The sequence below is a fragment of the Salvelinus fontinalis genome, chromosome 35, assembly GCF_029448725.1.
Source record: "Salvelinus fontinalis isolate EN_2023a chromosome 35, ASM2944872v1, whole genome shotgun sequence".
Classification (NCBI taxonomy): domain Eukaryota; kingdom Metazoa; phylum Chordata; class Actinopteri; order Salmoniformes; family Salmonidae; genus Salvelinus; species Salvelinus fontinalis.
The window spans coordinates 5,819,405-5,840,270 of NC_074699.1; the positions used below are offsets into that span (position 1 = coordinate 5,819,405).

Below are 20,866 nucleotides of genomic sequence, written 5' to 3' on the forward strand. Positions count from 1 at the left end.
CTTTTATACTTCTTCCCCCTAAGAGGCGCAGGTTCGGGTTTTTCGTCATGAATCTTGTTCTGGAGGCAGCTCTGCAGAGTGGTCACTAGCTGGCACATCCACAATGTCATTAAATCTAATTTTTAACCCTAACCTTAACCACACTTCTAAGCCTAATGCCTAACGCTAACCTTAATATGAAGAGAAAAAAAATAGTAATAATTGTTTTCATTAATTGTTACAATATAGCCAGCCCATTTTTACTTTGCAGCTGGCCCATCTAGTGGAAATCGCTCAGTTCTGCCGCAAGGACAAGACTCCCCCCAATAAATGTCAACCTGCTTAAGAGGCATTAGAAGAAGACAATAATGAATATTACCAATTGAAGTACATCTGTTGCAGGATAAATCAATGTTAGAGTTTACATAGCTGGCCATAAATGGTGTTGCCTTTTACTTTATGGGTCGGTTATGTTGGCATCTTCTAACCCATTGTTTTCTACTACAGATAATAATACGATTAGGTTATATCTTTACAAAAAGAAACAGAGTATGTTAGATTTTCAGTCATTCCAATAGTAATACCCCTTGATATTCAAGAAGAGGACTTGGAAATATAGATTAGCCAAATTGTTTTACCTGAGCATAACCCCACAACGGAGGACGTATTAGCCTATTCTGTTGTTCATGATTTTGTTGTCATTAAGGACTGATTGGACGCATTTCTTTGAGTTGAAAAATAAATGCTCCCCCCGGAATGGCATGCTAGCGAGTACTACCGAAAGTGCTATTGTATTTGCATGTGAAACATGTATGTCGTACGCTGCATTTGCTACAGGCCTATATATATATTGTTTTACATTTTTGTTGGTGTCACTATAATATCGCAATCATTTGAAGGTGTTACGTCTATCAAAGGTGTGTGTGCGAGTTAGAGCATTTGTCCATTCCCACTGGGCAAAAACTGGTTGACTCAGCATTGTTTACATATCATTCCAACCAAACAATTCAATGTGACGATGTTGAATCAACATGGAAAACTGATTGAATTTGCAAAAAGGCAAGAACGTAAGGGGATTTAGTCTTTTTTTCACCCAACTTTTAACCTAAATCCAATGACATGGTGAATTATTTGGTTGATTTGACATTGAATTCACGTTAGTTGACAACTTAAACAAATGTAAATCAAAACTAGACGTTGAACTGACGTCTGTGGATTAGGCCTATAAAACAAAATATGTTCGGCATTAATTAGATTGAGCAATAAAATCCCCATTTGTGGTCTTCTTAAATTAAACTTGTTTTCGACAGAATATAGCACAATACCACGGGGAGGTTCGAAGGGACGAACTCCCTCAAACTTTATATAGGCAAGGATCCGCACTATGCAGCTGTTGCAAGAGGCGGCAGGTAGCCTAGTGGTTAGAGCGTTGGGCCAGTAACCGAAAGGTTGCTGGATCGAATCCCTGAGCTGACAAGGTAAAAAAGCACAGTAGCGCACACCAAGCCCACACCAACTCAGCACCTGCTAGCCCACAACAATTCCTACACAGGCTAGCCCACGCCAAACATGGGCTAGCCTACAGCAGTCCAACACAGGCTAGCCCACATAAACCCAACACGGAATAGCTTACACTAAACCCAATGTGGGTTAGCTCACACCAGCCTGACATGGGTTAGCCTAGAATAGCCAAACACAGGCCAGCCCACACCAAGCCCAGTTAGAGGCAGGTGCTCATTTGAATGTTTGGGGGGTGTGGTTTGCACACAATTCTTTTTGTGCAACAGTTACTAAGAACGTCATTCCTGTTTTAGTATTGTGTGATCCCCATTTGTTAAAATGTTGAATAATTCAAAAGTTTCTCTTGTAAAAAATATATATGAGGAACAACTTGGTTGTCTTGCTGATACAATGTATCAAATTCCCTAAATACCTATTTTTCTCACTCTATCTCTCTCTCTGTGTGTGTTAGTATCACATGGGGTCTGTGCTCTGGTATTACAAGTGAACGTGGAGCCTGTGATTACTGTTGCCATGGTTTCACTCACACACATTCTGATCTGGAATGTCTGAATGGATTAGGTTTCCATGGTTACTGGACCAAATTCACACTGTCATATCTGTTTTATGTCATACTGTTGTATGTGTGTGTTTGTGTGTGTGTGTGTGTGTGTGTTAGAGCACAGGTATATAAATATGCGCACTGTAAGAGTGTGTGTTGTGTGTGTTGTTAGGTCAACCAGGAGAATGTGGTGAAGGTGGGCCACAGGCAGGTGGTCAACATGATCCGTCAAGCAGGGAACAGCCTCATCATCAAAGTGGTAACGGTCAGCAGGAATATGGACCCAGAGGACACCGCACGCAAAAAAGGTACTATACCCCGACACCACTTTATGCTTGCCACCCCAGTAGCGGCACAATGCTGCCCCAACAACCAATACTCATGCGAAAACGCTAAATGGATTTTGGGTGTTGAAATGTGTCAATAAAGGCCAAATTCCTACTAAATGTTTCTGTCTCTGCCTCTCTCTCTCGTTACCTCTCTCCATCTCTCTCTTTCTCTTAGCCCCCCCACCGCCAAAGAGAGCCCCCACAACCGCCCTGTCTATGCGCTCCAAGTCTATGACCTCTGAACTGGAAGAACTAGGTAAGGAGCAAGCTGACAGGCTCTCACAAAGGAGTCACTGAGACGATGTCTCTTTAACCACGCTCTCTTTTCGATCTTTCCCTCCTGTCCCTGTTGGTTTGTTATTTACCTGCCATTAGTGGAAGACAGTAAAGGTAAGGAGTGGAGCTGAACATACAGTATGTAGCCTACTGGTGTGGGAAGGGCATCTAATATTCAACATATTCAACATGCTGATTCATTGACATTTTATTCATCTTTTGAACCTGCTAAGCTGTAGTGTCAAGCCCATTGGTTCAAAGCAAAACATGCTGTTAATTATGTTAACCATGTATTATTTTAGATTGTCATATTTTTGCTATTATTTATTACCGATTTCTCAGAGTGATTTGCTGCGCCATTGCATGAGGAGCGGTCGTTTGTGAAAATACCTCCACAGATCATTTTCTTTGCTTAACTACCATGGAAACGAGTATCTGGCTAGTTGTAAAGATGGCATTAGAGTTGCATCAGCGTCTTCGAGTTAGAAACACAGACACGGTTGTGTGTCTGTGTGAGAGCGTATATCTGCGTGTGTGAGTATGTGTCTGCGTTTGTGACTGTGTGTATGGGTGTATGTGTGGTGGGCTAAGATCTCATTTGAGGGCCCATGTGTTGAATGGGAGCGCAGTGTGATGGTAATGTGTTCTGACAGAGGGAACAGTCAGCGCTTCTGAGAAGGGTTGCTTTAGAACACTGGTGAGAGGAGGAGGACCTGGTGGGCAGCTAGGGACACACGCTATGGTATAGCACCACCCTGCTAATTCAGCTAGGGGAAAGACAAACAGAGAAAGAAGAGGAGGAGGAGGATTGAGGGAGAGAGAAGAGAGAGCTCAAATACAAGGAACAGGGAAAAAGTGAGAAACAGAGAGGGAAAATGGGAGGGAACCAGGGAGAGAGAAAAGAGAGAGAGAGAGAAGACCGGGAGGAAAGACAGGGAGAGGGAGAGAGAGAAACAACGGGGGGGTCAATGGGGATGAAACTTGTGGTGTTAATTTTGGCCGCTATTTTAAGATGTAGTTTTAGTCTTAGTCACATTTTAGTCATCGTTAGTTCGTTAGTTTTACTTCGTTAGTTTTATTTAAATTTTGGACAATTTCAGTGTAGTTTTAGACACAGCCATTTTAGTCACATAATCCTTTTTTTCTATTAAAGCTGCAATATGTAACTTTTTTGGGGGGGGGTTATTCATATAGAAATGTGAGTTTATATATCTGTCATTTGCTTTGAAAGCAAGTTTTAGTAGCAGTCGATATGTAACAAGATTGCTATTTCTATGCTTCCTGTTCTTAAGTTTAGTTTTTGCGTCTTTTACTTTCGGTTTTGTACACCAGCTTCAAACAGCTTAAAATACAATATTCTTTGTCATGGAAAATATATTTCACTGAATTTCAGATGGTACTGTTAGCAGTTGGTGTTATTATTCAATAACACAAATCCCAAAGCAAGTCAGGGGGAGAGAAATAGATCTATAATGAAAAGGACAAATCATAGGTGTTCTGCTGGGAGTTAGATGGTAGATGTTCAGTCTCCCCTGTCCTCAGCTTTTCTCCACAGAACAAAGAAACAGGATGTCATTTATAACCCCCCATCCTAGCCTGGGGTTGACTTCCATCACGTGCACATTCAGATAGTCTTGTAAAACTAGATCTACTATCCACTTGTATACCTTAGCTGGCAACATTGATATTGTGGCAGATTGTAATCAATGCCATTAGTAAGCATATAGACCAGGGGTGGGCAAACCTTTTGCTCAAGGGCCACATCGGGATTTTGAAATTCAACGGAGGGGCGGACCAATTGTTTGTTAAAATCAATTTGTGGGGGCCTCCCGAGTGGCGCAGCGGTCTAAGGCACTGCATCAAAGTGCTTGAGGTGTCACTACAGACCCGGGTTCGATCCCAGGCTGTGTCACAGCTGGCCGTGACTGGGAGACCCATGCACAATTGGCCCAGTGTCGTCTGGGTTAGGAGAGGGTTTGGCAGGCTGAGATTTCCTTGTCCCATCGCGCTCTAGCGACTCCTGTGGGGGGCCGGGCACATGCATACTGACACAGTCGCCAGGTTTATGGCGTTTCCTCCGACACATTGGTGCAGTTGGCTTCTGGGTTAAGCGGGCATTGTGTCAAGAAGCAGTGCTGCTTGGCTGGGTCGTGCAGCTCTCAACCTTCGCCTCTCCTGAGTCTGTACGGGAGTTGCAGCGATGGGACAAGACTGTAACTACCAATTGGATGCCATGAAATTATGGAGAAAAAAGGGGTAAAATATATATATATATGTGTGTGAATATATATATATATATATATATATATATATATATATATATATATTTTTTTTTTTTTAAATATATTATGTCTCGTGGGCTGGATTGAAGCGCCCGGCAGACAGTACTTTTCCCCCCCCTTGATATAGACCATAAAGCCTTGGCTACAGGTTAAACAATTTACATCTCAGATTTTTTCTCCAGGGGGTAAATTACAGCAGTTTCCTTGAAAAGGAAATACCAGTAATATTACTGTACTCCTAATATTCAACATATAGCATTCGTTTTTCCCTTAGGAAAAAAGCAACCGTGACTCGCATTTGGGGAACGTGATGTAAGAGCTGCAGCACAGATGAATGAATAACAGTGCACATGGGAAAATAGAGCTTCTGATGTGATCAAAGCAAAAATAGCCTACATGAAACTAAGAGAGAGAGAGTAAACATTGTTTCTAGTTGAGGGTAGTTACAAGTCAAGTGTCCTGGCTTCTCATCAGTTCAAAAGATTGACTGGGAGAGCCAGGCAGATCAGCTCAATCGGACCGGCCAACTGAAAGATGTCAATTCTGTCAATGAGAGGATTGGATGAAATATTATGGATGCATGCATGCTTAGGATTGGACAAAACAGATAAAAACGAACTTCATGTCAAATTAAATGTCCGTTAGTCTCACGTGGAATTCTGGTCTCGTCACATTTTCATCGGCTAAAATGAAAAGTAACTTGTTATAGTTTTTTTCCAGGGCTTCTTGTCTCGTTATTGTCATAGTTTTTGTCAGGAAAAATAGGTCGTTGACAAGTGTTTTTCATCATAGTTATTGTTGACGAAATGAACACTGTGTGAAAGGTAGGAAACAGGAGAAACACGTAATACATCAATAACACTACTGAACGACCACAGTGGGAGGAAAGGAAGAGAGAGATTGAGATAGAGGGAGCAGATAAATGAAGGGAGAGGGGAGAGGCTGGGAATAGAGATAGAGAGAAGAGGAGACGTGAAGAGAGAAAGGGAGATTTTTCTGAAATGAAAGTGTCAGGCCAATGTCACTTGTACAGTACGTCCCTGATCTCAGTTGACACATGCATGAATTCTACTACTAATTTTGCTGTTCATTGCTATTTTAATACTGTCTTTTCTTTGCTGTATCGGATAGAAAATGTCATAAAGTTCTATCTATATGGCTGCTCATTACAAATTTGGTATTTTGCTTTTCATGCTTATACATTTACAAAAAGTATGTGGACTCCTGCTCGTCAAACATCTCATTCCAAAATTATGGGCATTAATATGGAGTTGGTCCCCCCTTTGCTGCTATAACAGCCTCCATTCTTCTGGGAAGGCTTTCCTCTAGATGTTGGAACATTGCTGCAGGGACTTGCTTCCATTCAGCCACAAGAGCATTAGTTAGGTCAGGCACTGATGTTGGTCGATTAGGCATGGCTCGCAGTCGGCGTTCCAATTCATCCCCAAGGTGTTTGATAGAGTTGAGGTCAGGGCTCTGTGCAGGCCAGTCAAGTTCTTTCACACCGATCTCGTCAAACCATTTCTGTATGGACCTCGCTTTGTGCACGGGGGCGTTGTCATGCTGAAACAGGAAAGGGTCTTCCCTAAACTGTTGCCACAAAGTTGGAAGCACAGAATCGTCTATAATGTCATTGTATGCAATAGCGTTAAGATTTCCCTTTACTGGAACTAAGGGGCCTAACCCGAACCATGAAGAACAGCCCCAGACCATTATTCCTCCTCTAACAAACTTTACAGTTGGCACTATGCATTCGGGTAGGTAGCGTTCTCCTGGTTTCCACCAAACCCAGATTCGTCCTTTGGACTGCCAGATGGTGAAGCGGGATTCATCACTCCAGTAAATATTTCCACTGCTCCAGTCCAATGACGACGGGCTTTGCACCACTCCAACTGACGCTTGGCATTGCGCATGGTGATATTAGGCTTGTGTGTGGCTGCTCGGCCACGGAAACCCATTTCATGAAGCGCCCGACAAACAATTGTGCTGACGTTGCTTCCAGAGGCAGTTTGGAACTCGGTAGTGAGTGTTGCAAGCGAGGTGTTGGGTGGTCCTTTGCATGGGGTGATGTAGGTTTCCTTCAACAATCAGTCTTCCAGATAGATGACCAAGACACGGGAACCTTGGTATAAAACTCTAGTAACGAAATGCAATTGCAGACAGAGATTCACATACAGAATACCTCAGTAGTCTATAGTAAAGATCTGTGTGGCGAAACAGGAAATATCCCTCCTTATACTAGTTGGTGTGGACAACCTACCGTCAATCATACCTTAACATTGTTGCAATGGATTAGATACAAAGTATCTAAGATGAGAAAAACATGTCTAGACTGGGGTTTCTCACTCTACTATCTTGGCCTTGAGGCTGCGTGACTCAGCAGGTGCAGGCAGTTCTCAGCCTGAGAACTAAAGCAGTACATCTCCTTTTACCCAGTACTTTTCCATCATTGCGCATTGCAAGTATACAAAGGTTATCACATATATACAGTAAACAGTAATCATGGCATTGGTGTAGCCCCACACCCGACCCCCAGGGTAACCCCCAACAGAGGACAGTCAATTTTTACACGCTACGCGCTTCAGCAATCAGTGGTCCCATTCTGTGAGCTTGTATGGCCTACCACTTCGTGGCTGAGCCGTTGTTGCTCCTAGACGTTTCCACGTCACAATAACAGCACTTACAGTTGACCGGGGCAGCTCTAGCAAGGCAGAAACTGACTTGTTGGAAAGATGGCATTCTACTGCAAATGTTTGTGTGCTCGATTTTATACACCTGTCAGCAACGGGTTTGGCTGAAATAGCTAAATCCACTCATTTGAAGTGGTGTCCACATACTTTTGGCCATGTAGTGTACTTTTCATCAGGCCCGGGTCAAATACACATATCAAATACAGAGCACTCTTTCTCTATCCCTCCCAAGCCACACTAAGGAAAAAGAAAGGTGGTAAGTTACGTAGGCATGTTTCACACAAAGTACAGTATGTTGGATGGATGACTTGAACACTAACCCACAAATCACTGACTTGTATGGCTTGGTTTTATTGACTGCAATCTTTTTTTAAATTATATTTACAAAGTGGTTTGTTTCATTTATAAATGTGTTTTCCCCCTGAGAAAGATACCTACTCAGTATGTCATTGTCTGGTAATATTTGCATGATAAAGTCAGTACAGCAAGCAGTGTCGGGGTCAGTTCCATTCAAATTCCGGTCAATAGACCCAGTCGGTATTAAATAGAATTTAGCGATCCTGTCCGACTGTGGGGAAAACAACCTGTGGATACCTAGGTTTCCCCATTTCAAACCAATTTTGTTGTTGACTGCTTGTTTTATTTAATTCCAAAACTACATTTAAGAAAAGTACAACATGTCTGGAGATTACTTTTCAACATTGCCTGCTCTCTAGCGTTCTCACTACTTAGACTATGCGCAAATTGATTTTGTCCCCCCACACCAAACGCGATCACGACACGCAGGTTGAAATATCAAAACCAACTCTGAACCAATTATATTAATTTGGGGACAGGTCTAAAAGCATTAAACATTTATGGCAATTTAGCTAGCTAGCTTGCAGTTGCTAGCTAATTTGTCCTATTTAGCTAGCTTGCTGTTGCTTGCTAATTCGTCCTGGGATACAAAAAAATCAACATTGAAGTTGCCTCTTTTACAATTTCGGGTAAAATAGGAAAGAATTTTGGTTTTTCCCAATTTGTGGCCGTGGTCGAGGGGAATTCCTTATTATTACGTGAATAGCGACTGTGACTTTTCAAAAAGTAAACGAAATTCCAATTCAGAATATCAGTGCACTTCCGGAATTGACTGGAAATTAAATGGAATTGACCCCAACCCTGACAACAAGTACTGTAACTTACAGTAAGTAGTAAGTTGATTTGTCATTGAATGTAATTGTTTGCACCAATGAGAATGCATGATTTTATTACAGTCTAATCTCTGTGCATACTGAATGGACATCAGACTCAATAACGTGATACCATGGTATTGTATTTCAAACATTGCTTATGTCAGATATGTCACATAGGTGAAATGTTGAACTTTGGTTTATTCAGGTATCTCATGAACTATTAAATGGATAGTTCACCCCAAAATCAAAGTTTGTCAGAGGTTTTCACATCTCAAAACTGGTCTGTAAAAACTGGAGTTCATGCCATCTGTTTTGTTGATCCTGCTACATGAATTATAATAAATCTGTAGACTTCAATCACATATGATTGGAAAAGTTGGCAACAGATTGGCAATAATGTTATATAGCAGGATCTACACAGCAGAACAGATTGCATGGGATATGGATGAAATTGGAGTGGTTTTTACTGAAGTGGCATCAGAAACTGAATCTATACACATCATGCCACAGAAAATGGCCAGATAGAAGAAGTCACCCATAGTTTCAGAATCTGTGTGTGTGTGTGTGTGTGTGTGTGTGTGTGTGTGTGTGTGTGTGTGTGTGTGTGTGTGTGTGTGTGTGTGTGTGTGTGTGTGTGTGTGTGTGTGTGTGTGTGTGTGTGTGTGTGTGTGTGTGTGTGTGTGTGTGTGTGTTAGAGGTTGTTAGTAATCTAAGTCCAGGTTAAGGCTGATTCCACTCTCTTCCCTCTGTGTGTAGATGGTCAGAAGAAGAGGATATGTTTTCAAGTCACTCTAAGTACAGTAACATCCCCAAATGCATGGAGGCTTTCCAAAAACAAATACAATTAAATATTACATAGTATAAGTTTAAAGGCTTGCACGGCTTCCAAGGCTGGCCTCTTCCCAAAATTACATGTTTTTTATTTTATTTTATTGTGTTTATTTTTTCTCTGTTTCAGCCTCAATTTAGTTTGGAAACTGAGGAAGGGGTCATGAAAATGACTGGCTTGCGAACGCATTTGGCCCGTGACATTTTTAGGATTAAAGAACTCCCGCCCTATTTACTCTGTCACTCATAGGGGGTGGGGTTTGTTTTGCAGATAAAGTGGACGAGGTGTCACCTTCCCAGAATGCCGTGGACATGAAGGTGGCCACCGTTAAGCCACGCCCCTCCAGCCGCTGTTTGGTCACGCCTACTGACATGAATGTGAGTTACTCCACACAGTATAATATATGCCATTTAGCAGATGTTTCTATCTAAAGCATTGTCTTGATCAATACTTAGTGTGTTGTGGACATGTTAAACTCTAACCCTACCCAACTCTGGTTTACAGTCCATGTACGACCGCCAGGGGGGTGTGGCAGTGGTACCACCCACCATGCCAGGCAGTCCTAGAGGAGGGGCATTTCTGGGCATACTTGCCAAGGGTGGCACCATGAGGAGACAGAAGTCCATAGGTGTGTGTGTGTCTAATGTATGGCCCCACTCTAGGCCACACTATGATGACCGTTTCCAGAGAGTAACTGGCTTCATAAGTGTGATGTGGACAAATTAGAGTGATCCACTTGCCAAATTGTGCTCTGAGGCGACAGTATTATAACCCATTACCCATACGCTGAAACCACAGTCTATGATGAAGCGAAAGTATTCCATAGAAACTAATTCTATCCGTGTTCTATCCGTGTTCCATCCAATTCATCACGCCACAGGTCTGTGTGTTATGACTGCACTAGCTTCAGTAGCTAGTAACTTTAGTATATGCAGTAGCTTGAGCATACTTTGTAATATTTTGGAACCTAGAAGGCAATCCTCACACCTCTGACCCATAGGCAACTTTCTAAAACTGATTACAGAATTTAAAGAGTTAATTGAACTATCCAAAAAATGTATCTGGATAAGAAAGATGAAATGGAATAGAATCACACATGTACAATTGACAGATCTCTCTATCTCTCATTCTCTCACTTTACTTCTCTCTCTCAGGTATAACAGAAGAGGAGAAGACGCTCCTCACCCCTCCCCCACTCAAGTTCACCCGCAGCCTCTCCATGCCCGACACGTCCGAGGACATTCCCCCTCCCCCGGCCATCTCCCCCCCGTCTCCCCCCTCCTCCTCCAACTCTCCATCCGTCTCCACCACGCCACGGGGCTTAGGCACCAACCGACCGGGCCTCACCCTCAACTCCGCTGGAAAATGTTCCAACACCACTATCCTTGGCAACCGCACGGTAGATGTAGGGACGCTAAGGCGAGGTTATCACCGCCAGAGCTCAGAACAGTACGATAGTAGAAGCCGAGGACGGGCACCGGTGCCCGAGAACCCGTACTCGGAGGTGGGCAACAAGGCGCTGTACGTGCCTGCCAAGCCGGCAAGGAGGAAGGGCATGCTGGTCAAGCAGCCCAATGTGGAGGACAGCCCAGAGAAGACCTGCTGTGCCCCGCCCTCAGACGCCATTTCCATGCCGACCACACCCACTGAGAGGACCTTCTCGTCCATTCCCATCCCCACCATCATCGTCAAGGAGCCGTCCACCAGTAGCAGTGGAAAGAGCAGCCAGGGCAGCAGTATTGAGATCGAGCCCACCACGCCCGAACACCCACCCTTAACACCCGGGGCAGGGGGCAGGGGGCTGAGGCCTGAAGACCCCATTGTCAACAACCCCTTTGCGGCTGCCATCGCAGGGGCAGTGAGGGACCGGGAGAAGAGGCTGGAGGCGCGGAGGAACTCGCCCGGCTTCCTCTCCACCGACATGGGGGATGAGGACTTGGGAGACCAGGCCCCGTGCCTATGCCAGTCCAAGTCTATCGACGAGGGCATGTTCAGCAATGACGAGCACCTGCAGAGGATAATGGCTCCCCCGCCGGCCTCCACCCTGCTGCGGTCCCAAGAAGGGGGTGACCGTGGGGGTAACGTGACAGACTTCAACACCCCTGAGCCCACCCAGGTGGTGAGGGAGCCCCTGACCTCGCGTACCGGCCAGTACCCCAACCTGGACAGCCCCGTCAGTCTCCCGGCCACTCCGCACAAGACCTACAGCTCCAACGGAGGAAGGGACTACCTGCACCCTGTCACAGGTAAGGCCCTGGACCCTAACTCGCCCCTCGCCCTGGCGCTGGCGGCCCGGGACAGAGCCATGAAGGAGCAGACACAAACGACCATGGCAATGCAAGCCCCACCCCCTTCTCGGCCTCAACCGCTCCCCAAGAGCGATGGCCCCCAGTCCCTCCCTCCCAACTCCCACAAACCTGGCCTCAATCAGCCCCTCTTCATCGATACCAAGCTCCGCTCCAACACCGAGGCAAGCTTCGCTACCTCCACGACAACCCTGGGGCGAGGCAGAGTGGTAGGTCTGAAGAGGCAGATGACGGAGCAGAAATACGAGTCGGATGGAGCAAGGGAGGAGAGGCAGCAGGCGGAGCAGGATGGGAAGAGCATACAGATCGACGTTGTGGACACGTCACAACCGCAGAAAGCTGCCGGGCTGCTGATGGTGCACACCAAAAACAGCCCAGAGGGGGAAGACAGGGGGCAGGAGAACACACCAGCCCAGGACAACAGCATCCCCAGTGAACTGAGAGACCCCAACGAGCCAAACCCCCACACCAACAGTCACAGTTCCATGCCCCTGCCCCCTGTGCCGCGGGGGAAGAGCATCACGGCTGGGGGATCGGTGGACGAGCCAGTCAAGCTGCCCTTCCGCATGCCCCCTCCCCCGCTGGCCTCGGTGGACATCGAGGAGGTGGAGGAGTTTGTCTTCTCCGAGCCCTTGCCGCCCCCGCTGGAGTTCGCCAACAGCATCGACATCCCTGAGGACCAGGCAACGGCCATCGCTGAGTTGCTCAAGCAACGGGACCAAGAGAGACGCAACGGTATGGGGGACAGGGGGCCAAATCCACCCCCATACTACACCCACGCCCCGCCCCCTGTCGGCCAGTTCCGACGGGGAAGCGGGATGTCCAATTGCGTGCCACCACCCTCCTATCCCCCTCCGCCCCCCGACGGTGGCTTTGAGCAAGGTGTCACTGACTCAGGCATCGAGGAGGTAGACAGTCGCAGCAGTGGAGACCCCCATATGGAGACTACCAGCACAATTTCCACAGTTTCCAGCATCTCTATACTGTCGTCGGAGGGCGGGTACAACAGCGCCCTGGAGAACACTTCTATGGTCTATACTGATGGCCAGGCTTACCTCGATGACCGACCCCCCGTTCCCCCCAAGCCCAAAAACAAGCCTATCATCAACAAGAACACTGCACTTTACCACGACGTCCTCATAGAGGAATCCCTGGACTCCTTCGGGGTGCCCCCTCCTGTCCCTCCTCCTCCACCCGGGTCCATGTCCCCCCCGGACCTCCCCAGGACCCCTACCTATCGGTCGTCCAAGCTGTGGGGCGAGCCCCCGGAGCTAAGGAGCCCACCCACGTCCGACCCCAAGGCCACGGTTATCAACGAGTTGAGCTCCATCTTATCACAGATGTACCGGCCTAAACCGGGGGACTCCTTCGACTCACCCACCACAGGGGCCATGGGCGGCTTTGGAACTAGGTAACACATAAATCTACCTTACCTTTGACCTTTAACACTTACGCTGACACATCTCACCTTTGACCTTTAAACAAACCCCCTACCCTCATCTCCATAGAGCCAAGCTGCGGGCATTAAGAATATTTGATGGTCTATATCTTCTCTTTTTATATATCCATTTGCTGATCAATTATTCCCTCTAAAACAGCGAGACAATGAGCTGATGTGTTGCTTAGACAAACCAATAGTCATTTGGGAACATAAGCCTAGCTAGCTACTGTCATCTTTTTAACATGCTACTCTAGCCCAAGGTTTTCCAGAATCGGTCTTCAATGTCTTCGGTGTTACTACTCAGCTGATTGAAATAGCCAACTCATCATCAAGCTTTGATTACTTGAATCAGCTGTGTAGTGCTGGACCAAGTTTGTTCTAGCCCAACCTCTCGTTAGTAATTCCACTTTCTGGTATATTTCCTCAGTTAGCCATAATGATGCAGTTAGGGGATACCCAAGACACCTGCTACTGGGTCATTCCACCAATAGAGTGCCTTTTGGGTACTGTAGTTTGGTAAATAAGTAAGAACGTTTTTATTAAATTTGTATTTCTAATTTTAACATTCTGTCATAAGGAGTACATGTTCAACTTCATAAAAAAGGTGTTCCCATCTCAAGAAAAACAATTGCTAGAGTAAGTGCCAATTAAAGTAACATGGTTGACCGTATCTGGGTTAAATATTCTTAAATCTTAAATCTTAAATCAGCTATAAATTCTATGTAAGAATGCTATTCATTGACTACAGCTCAGCATTCAACACCATAGTGCCCTCAAAGCTCATCACTAAGCTAAGGACCCTGGGACTAAACACCTCCCTCTGCAACTGGATCCTGGACTTCCTGACGGGCCACCCCAGGTGGTAGGCCGCCCCAGGTGGTTAAGGTAGGTATCAGCCTCGCTGATCCTCAACACGGGGGCCCCTCAGGGGTGCGTGCTCAGTCCCCTCCTGTACTCCCTGTTCACTCATGACTGCATGGCCAGGTACGACTCCAACACCATCATTAAGTTTGCCGATGACACAACAGTGGTAGGCCTGATCACCGACAACGATGAGACAGTCTATAGGGAGGAGGTCAGAGACCTGACCGTGTGGTGCCAGGACAACAACCTCTCCCTCAACGTAAACAAGACGAAGGAGATGATTGTGGACTACAGGAAAAGGAGGACCGAGCACACCCCCATTCTCATCGACGGGGTTGTCGAGCAGGTTGAGAGCTTCAAGTTCCTTGGTGTCCACATCACCAACAAACTATCATGGTCCAAGCACACCAAGACAACTGCTTGGCAAACGACCCCAAGGCAATACAGAGGGTAGTGCGTACAGCCCAGTACATCACTGGGGCCAATCTTCCTGCCATCCAGGACCTCTATACCAGGCGGTGTCAGAGGAAATCCCTAAAAATGGTCATTATTATTTTTCACATTAGTTTATTTAGTAAACATTTTCTTAACTATTTCTTGAACTGCATTGTTGGTTAAGGGCTTTTAAGTAAGTATTTCACAATAAGGTCTACCTACACCTGTTGTATTCGGCGCATGTGACAAATGAAATTGTATTTTATTTTATACTAATAAGCCTTCTGCCACCATTACTTCAACTATGGCATCAACCTTATTGGCAATGGCCAGAGCTCCTGCTGGCACTTCATGTTTAGGCTCCCTCCTCAATCAGACCATTGAAAACTCAGTATTTCTGCCCATTTGACAACTTGGCTAGTACCCTTTTATGGAGGTCCAACATAACATACACAATGCATGCATGACCTATAGCATATACAGTGGAGCAAAAAAGTATTTAGTCAGCCACCAATTGTGCAAGTTCTCCCACTTAAAAATATGAGAGAGGCCTGTAATTTTCATCATAGGTACACTTCAACTATGACAGACAAAATGAGGGGGAAAAATCCAGAAAATCACATTGTAGGATTTTTAATGAATTTATTTGCAAATTATGGTGGAAAATAAGTATTTGGTCAATAACAAAAGTTTATCTCAATACTTTGTTATATACCCTTTGTTGGCAATGACAGAGGTCAAACGTTTTCTGTAAGTCTTCACAAGGTTATCACACACTGTTGCTGGTATTTTAGTCCATTCCTCCATGCAGATCTCCTCTAGAGCAGTGATGTTTTGGGGCTGTTGCTGGGCAACACGGACTTTCAACTCCCTCCAAAGATTTTCTATGGGGTTGAGATCTGGAGACTGGCTAGGCCACTCCAGGACCTTGAAATGCTTCTTACGAAGCCACTCCTTCGTTGCCCGTGCGGTGTGTTTGGGATCATTGTCATGCTGAAAGACCCAGCCACGTTTCATCTTCAATGCCCTTGCTGATGGAAGGAGGTTTTCACTCAAAATCTCATGATACATGGCCCCATTCATTCTGTCCTTTACACGGATCAGTCGTCCTGGTCCCTTTGCAGAAAAACAGCCCCAAAGCATGATGTGTCCACCCCCATGCTTCACAGTAGGTATGGTGTTCTTTGGATGCAACTCAGCATTCTTTGTCCTCCAAACACGACGAGTTGAGTTTTTACCAAAAAGTTATATTTTGGTTTCATCTGACCATATGACATTCTCCCAATCTTCTTCTGGATCATCCAAATGCTCTCTAGCAAACTTCAGACGGGCCTGGACATGTACTGGTTTAAGCAGGGGGACACATCTGGCACTGCAGGATTTGAGTCCCTGGCGGCGTAGTGTGTTACTGATGGTAGGCTTTGTTACTTTGGTCCCAGCTCCCTGCAGGTCATTCACTAGGTTCCCGCGTGTGGTTCTTGTGATCATTTTGACCCCACGGGGTGAGATCTTGCGTGGAGCCCCAGATCGAGGGAGATTATCAGTGGTCTTGTATGTCTTCCATTTCCTAATAATTGCTCCCACAGTTGATTTCTTCAAAGCAAGCTGCTTACCTATTGCAGATTCAGTCTTCCCAGCCTGGTGCAGGTCTACAATTTCTGGTGTCCTTTGACAGCTCTTTGGTCTTGGCCATAGTGGAGTTTGGAGTGTGATTGTTTGAGGTTGTGGACAGGTGTCTTTTATACTGATAACAAGTTCAAACAGGTGCCATTAATACAGGTAACGAGTGGAGGACAGAGGAGCCTCTTAAAGAAGAAGTTACAGGTCTGTGAGAGCCAGAAATCTTGCTTGTTTGTAGGTGACCAAATACTTATTTTCCACCATAATTTGTAAATAAATTCATTAAAAATCCTACAATGTGATTTTCTGGATTTTTTTTCAAATTTTGTCTGTCATAGTTGAAGTGTACCTAGGATGACAATTACAGGCCTCTCTCATCTTTTTAAGTGGGAGAACTTGCACAATTGGTGGCTGACTAAATACTTTTTTGCCCCACTGTACATAATGTCAGAGGCTTAGCTAGCATTGTGGATTTAGTTAGCCATAGCTATCATTGTAGTTAGCACATAGGTAGTGCAGCATTGTGGCTAACATTAAATGCACAATTCAGAGGACTTAGCTAGTATTGCAGCTGAAAACATCTATAACAGGGCACAACAAAAATCATTTTGCTAGCATTGGGCTAAAGCTAACCATATCAGTAGATAAGGTAGTTCCATGAATAGTGCCTTTTGATATTTTAAGTAGAACTTTTGAACCAATATTGAATTTTTTGAAATCCTGTTATATTAAATAAAGTGCCCTTTAATATAAACCACATGGAGAATTCAATACATCTGATTTCTAATATAAATTAGCATTGTCCACCGTCATAATTTTCCGACTTCTAGGAAGATTTTAACCCACTTAACCCAAACATTTTTTGTTTTGTGGTAGAAAACTGAATGCTAGAAATGTGTTCACAATTGAATTTCTTGCATTCAATTGCCCCTTCCTGTTGCACATATCAAGCTTCCCTTCCCCCTGTCACAAAGGGATTTCCAGTCAAATCAAATATCCTTTGTCTTGATCACGTTGAGGGAGAGGTTGTTATCATAGCACCACACTGCCAGGTCTCTGAACCCCTCCCTATAGGCTGTCTCATCATTGTTGGTGATCAGGCCTATCACTGTTGTGTTGTCAGCAAACGTAATGATGGTGTTGGAGTCATGCTTGGCCATGCAGTCATGGGTGAACAGGGAGTACAGGAGGTGGATGGAGCACGCACCCCTGAGGGGCCCCTGTGTTGAGATCAGCATGGCACATATGTTGTTGCCTACCTTTACCCCCTGGGGGCGGCCTGTCAGGAAGTCCAGGATCCAGGTGGGAAAGGGCAGTATGGAGTGCAATAGAGATTGCATCATCTGTGGATCTTTTGGGGTGGTATGCAAATTGGAGTGGGTCTAGGGTTTCTGGGATAACGAAGTTGATGTGAGCCATGATCAGCCTTTCAAAGCACTTCATGGCTACAGATGTGAGTGCAGGTTACCTTGGTGTTCTTGGGGCACAGTGACTATGCTGGTCTGCAGACTCGGTCAAGGACAGGTTGAAAATGTCAGTGAAGACATTTGCCAGTTGGTCAGTGCATGCTCGGAGTACACATCTTGGTAATCCTTCTGGCCCTGCGACCTTGTGAATGTTAAACTGTGTAAAGGTCTTACTCATATTGGCTACGGAGAGCGTGATCACACAGTCGTCCGGAACAGCTGGTGCTCTCATGTATGCTTCAGTGTTGCTCGCCTCGAAGCGCGCATAGAAGTAATTTAGCTCATCTGGTAGGCTCGCGTTACTGGGCAGCTTGCGGCTGTGCTTTCCTTTGTAGTCTGTAATAGTTTTCCAGCCCTGCCACATCCGACGAGCATCGGAGCCGGTGTAGTAGTATTCAATCTTAGTCCAGTATTGACGCTTTGACTGTTTGATGGTTCATCGGAGGGCATAGCGGGATGTCTTATAAGTGTTCGGGTTAGAGTCCCGCTCCTTGAAAGCGGCAGCGCTACCCTTTAGCTCGTGGGGATGTTGCCTTTAATCCATGGTCTCTGGTTGGGGTATGTACGTACGGTCACTGTGGGAACAACATCATCGATGCACTTATTTTTGAAGCCAGTGACTGATGGGGTGTACTCCTCAATGCCATCGGAAGAATCCCAGAACATATTCCAGTCTGTGCTAGCAAAACAGTCCTGTAGCTTAGCATCTGCATCATCTGACCACTTCCGTATTGAGCGAGTCACTGGTACTTCCTGCTTTAGTTTTTGCTTATAAGCAGGAATCAGGAGGATAGAGTTATGGTCAGATTTGCCAAATGGTGGTCGAGGGAGAGCTTTGTATGCGTCTCTGTGTGTGGAATAACGGTGGTCTAGATATGTATATGTAACATGCTTGTAGAAATGAGGTAAAACAGATTTAAGTTTCCCTGCGTTGAAGTCCCCGGCTACTAGGAGCGCAGCCTATGGATGAGCATTTTCTTGTCCACGTGACTTAAGAGGTCCAGACAACTTTTTGGTAAAGAATACAGTGATGAGTAATAAAACTCCTGTGATAAAATGAAGGGCACTATGAAAAACAGCATCCAGAGGTTGAAGAGTACAGGCAGCTGCACTTTGATAAATAGTATCCACATAATCAAGAACAGGTAAAGGTTGACTGCACAATCGCCTAGAGAGAGACAAGATACTTTTCTGTTACCTCTGAGAATTTAATTGAAATACATTTCAATTCAAGAAGCTGTATTTATATATTGGCGTGTGTTAGGTTTTTATTTTGACAGATAATATAAGAGGGTTCCCTGTAGCTTTGAGGTCTTTCTGGGAACTGTTGGGTCTAATAGATTACTGAGTCCTCAGTGTTTGACTATGGAATGTGTTAGAGCCAGAAGGGAGAGAGTGGCCTATATAGCTACCTGGTTGGGGGGAAAAAACGATCCACCAGCCTAGTGAGTTACTTCTCCAGTGTTTGTATTTTATTTCTCTTTAGGCGGTAGATCAGCTTTAATATTGCAGTATACTGTGGCTTTTACCAATGTAATTATTTGCATCATTTCCAATCGCCCATATATATATATGTATATATAGAGTAACAGTCAAAAGTTTGAAAACACCTACTCATTCAAGGGTTTTTCTTTATTTATACTATTTTCTACATTGTAGAATAATAGTGAAGACATAAACTATGGAATCATGTAGTAAACAAATAAGTGTTAAACAAATCAAAATATATTTTATATTTGAGATTCTTCAAAGTAGCTCCCTTTGATTTGATGACAGCTTTGCACACTCTTGGCATTCTCTCAACCAGCTTCATGAGGTAGTTACCTGGAATGCATTTCAATTGACAGGTGTGCCTTGTTAAAAGTTAATTTGTGGAATTTCTTTCCTTCTTAACGCGTTTGAGCCAATCAGTTGTGTTGTGACACAAGGTGTGGTTTTCAGAAGATAGCCCTATTTGGTAAAAGACCAAGTCCATATTATGGCAAGAACAGCTCAAATAAGCAAAAAGAAATGACAGTTCATCATTACTTTAAGACATGAAAGTCAGTCAAGAATATTGCTTGGGCCAAGAAACACGAGCAATGAACATTAGACAGGTGGAAATCTTTCCTTTCGTCTGATGAGTCCAAATTTGCGATTTTTGGTTCCAACTGCCGTGTCTTTGTGAGATGCAGAGTAGGTGAACGGATGATCTCCACGTGTATTTCCCACCATAAAGCATGGAGGAGGAGGTGTGATGGTGTGGGGTGCTTTGCGGGTGACACTGTCTGTGATTTATTTAGAGTTCAAGGCAGACTTAACCAGCATGGCCACCACAGCATTCTGCAGCGTTACGCCATCCCATATGGTTTGCACTTAATGGGACTATCATTTGTTTTTCAACAGGACAATGATCCAAAACACACCCCCAGGCTGTGTAAGGGCTATTTGACCAAGCAAAGTGATGGGGTGCTGCATCAGATGACTTGGCCTCCACAATTACCCGACCTCAACCCAATTGAGATGGTTTGGGATGAGTTGGACCACGGAGTGAAGGAAAAGCAGCCAACAAGTGCTCAGCATATGTGGGAACTCCTTCAAGGTTGTTAGAAAAGCATGCCTCATGAAGCTGGTTGAGAGAATACCAAGAGTGTGCAAAGTATCAAGGAAAAGGGTGGCTACTTTGAAGAATCTAAAATGTAAAATATATTTTGATTTGTTTAACACTTTCTTGGTTACTACATGATTCCATATGTGTTATTTCATAGTTTTGATGTCTTCGCTATTATTATTTTATTTATTTATTTTTTATTCCACCTCTAACCAGGTAGGCTAGTTGAGAACAAGTTCTCATTTACAACTGCGACCTGGCCAAGATAAAGCAAAGCAGTGCGACAAAAACAACAACACAGAGTTACACATAAACAAACGTACAGTCAATAACACAATAGAAAAATCTATGTACAGTTTGTGCAAATGTAGAAGAGTAGGGAGGTATGGCACTAAATAGGCCATGGAGGGGAATTGCAATTTAGCATTAACACTGGAGTGATAGATGTGCAGATGATGATGTGCAAGTAGAGATACTGGGGTGCAAAAGAGCAAGAGGATAAGTAACAATATGGGGATGAGGTAG

At 44.7% G+C, this 20,866-nt stretch overlaps 1 protein-coding gene across 6 annotated transcripts in view; it reads left to right on the plus strand.

The window, feature by feature from the left end:
• The window catches only part of LOC129834283 (SH3 and multiple ankyrin repeat domains protein 2-like), a 248,321-nt gene that overhangs the window by 213,676 nt on the left and 13,779 nt on the right, over positions 1-20,866 (plus strand). For 2 of the 6 annotated variants that reach the window (XM_055899135.1, XM_055899140.1), the window contains 8 exons: positions 2,214-2,349; positions 2,546-2,626; positions 2,746-2,760; positions 7,851-7,874; positions 9,547-9,585; positions 9,890-9,996; positions 10,124-10,247; positions 10,774-13,336. In XM_055899135.1, the coding sequence (XP_055755110.1) occupies positions 2,214-2,349; positions 2,546-2,626; positions 2,746-2,760; positions 7,851-7,874; positions 9,547-9,585; positions 9,890-9,996; positions 10,124-10,247; positions 10,774-13,336 (3,089 nt within the window). The remainder of the gene's footprint in view (positions 1-2,213; positions 2,350-2,545; positions 2,627-2,745; positions 2,761-7,850; positions 7,875-9,546; positions 9,586-9,889; positions 9,997-10,123; positions 10,248-10,773; positions 13,337-20,866) is intronic. The other 4 variants (XM_055899137.1, XM_055899136.1, XM_055899138.1 and 1 more) reach the window with 4 other exon arrangements.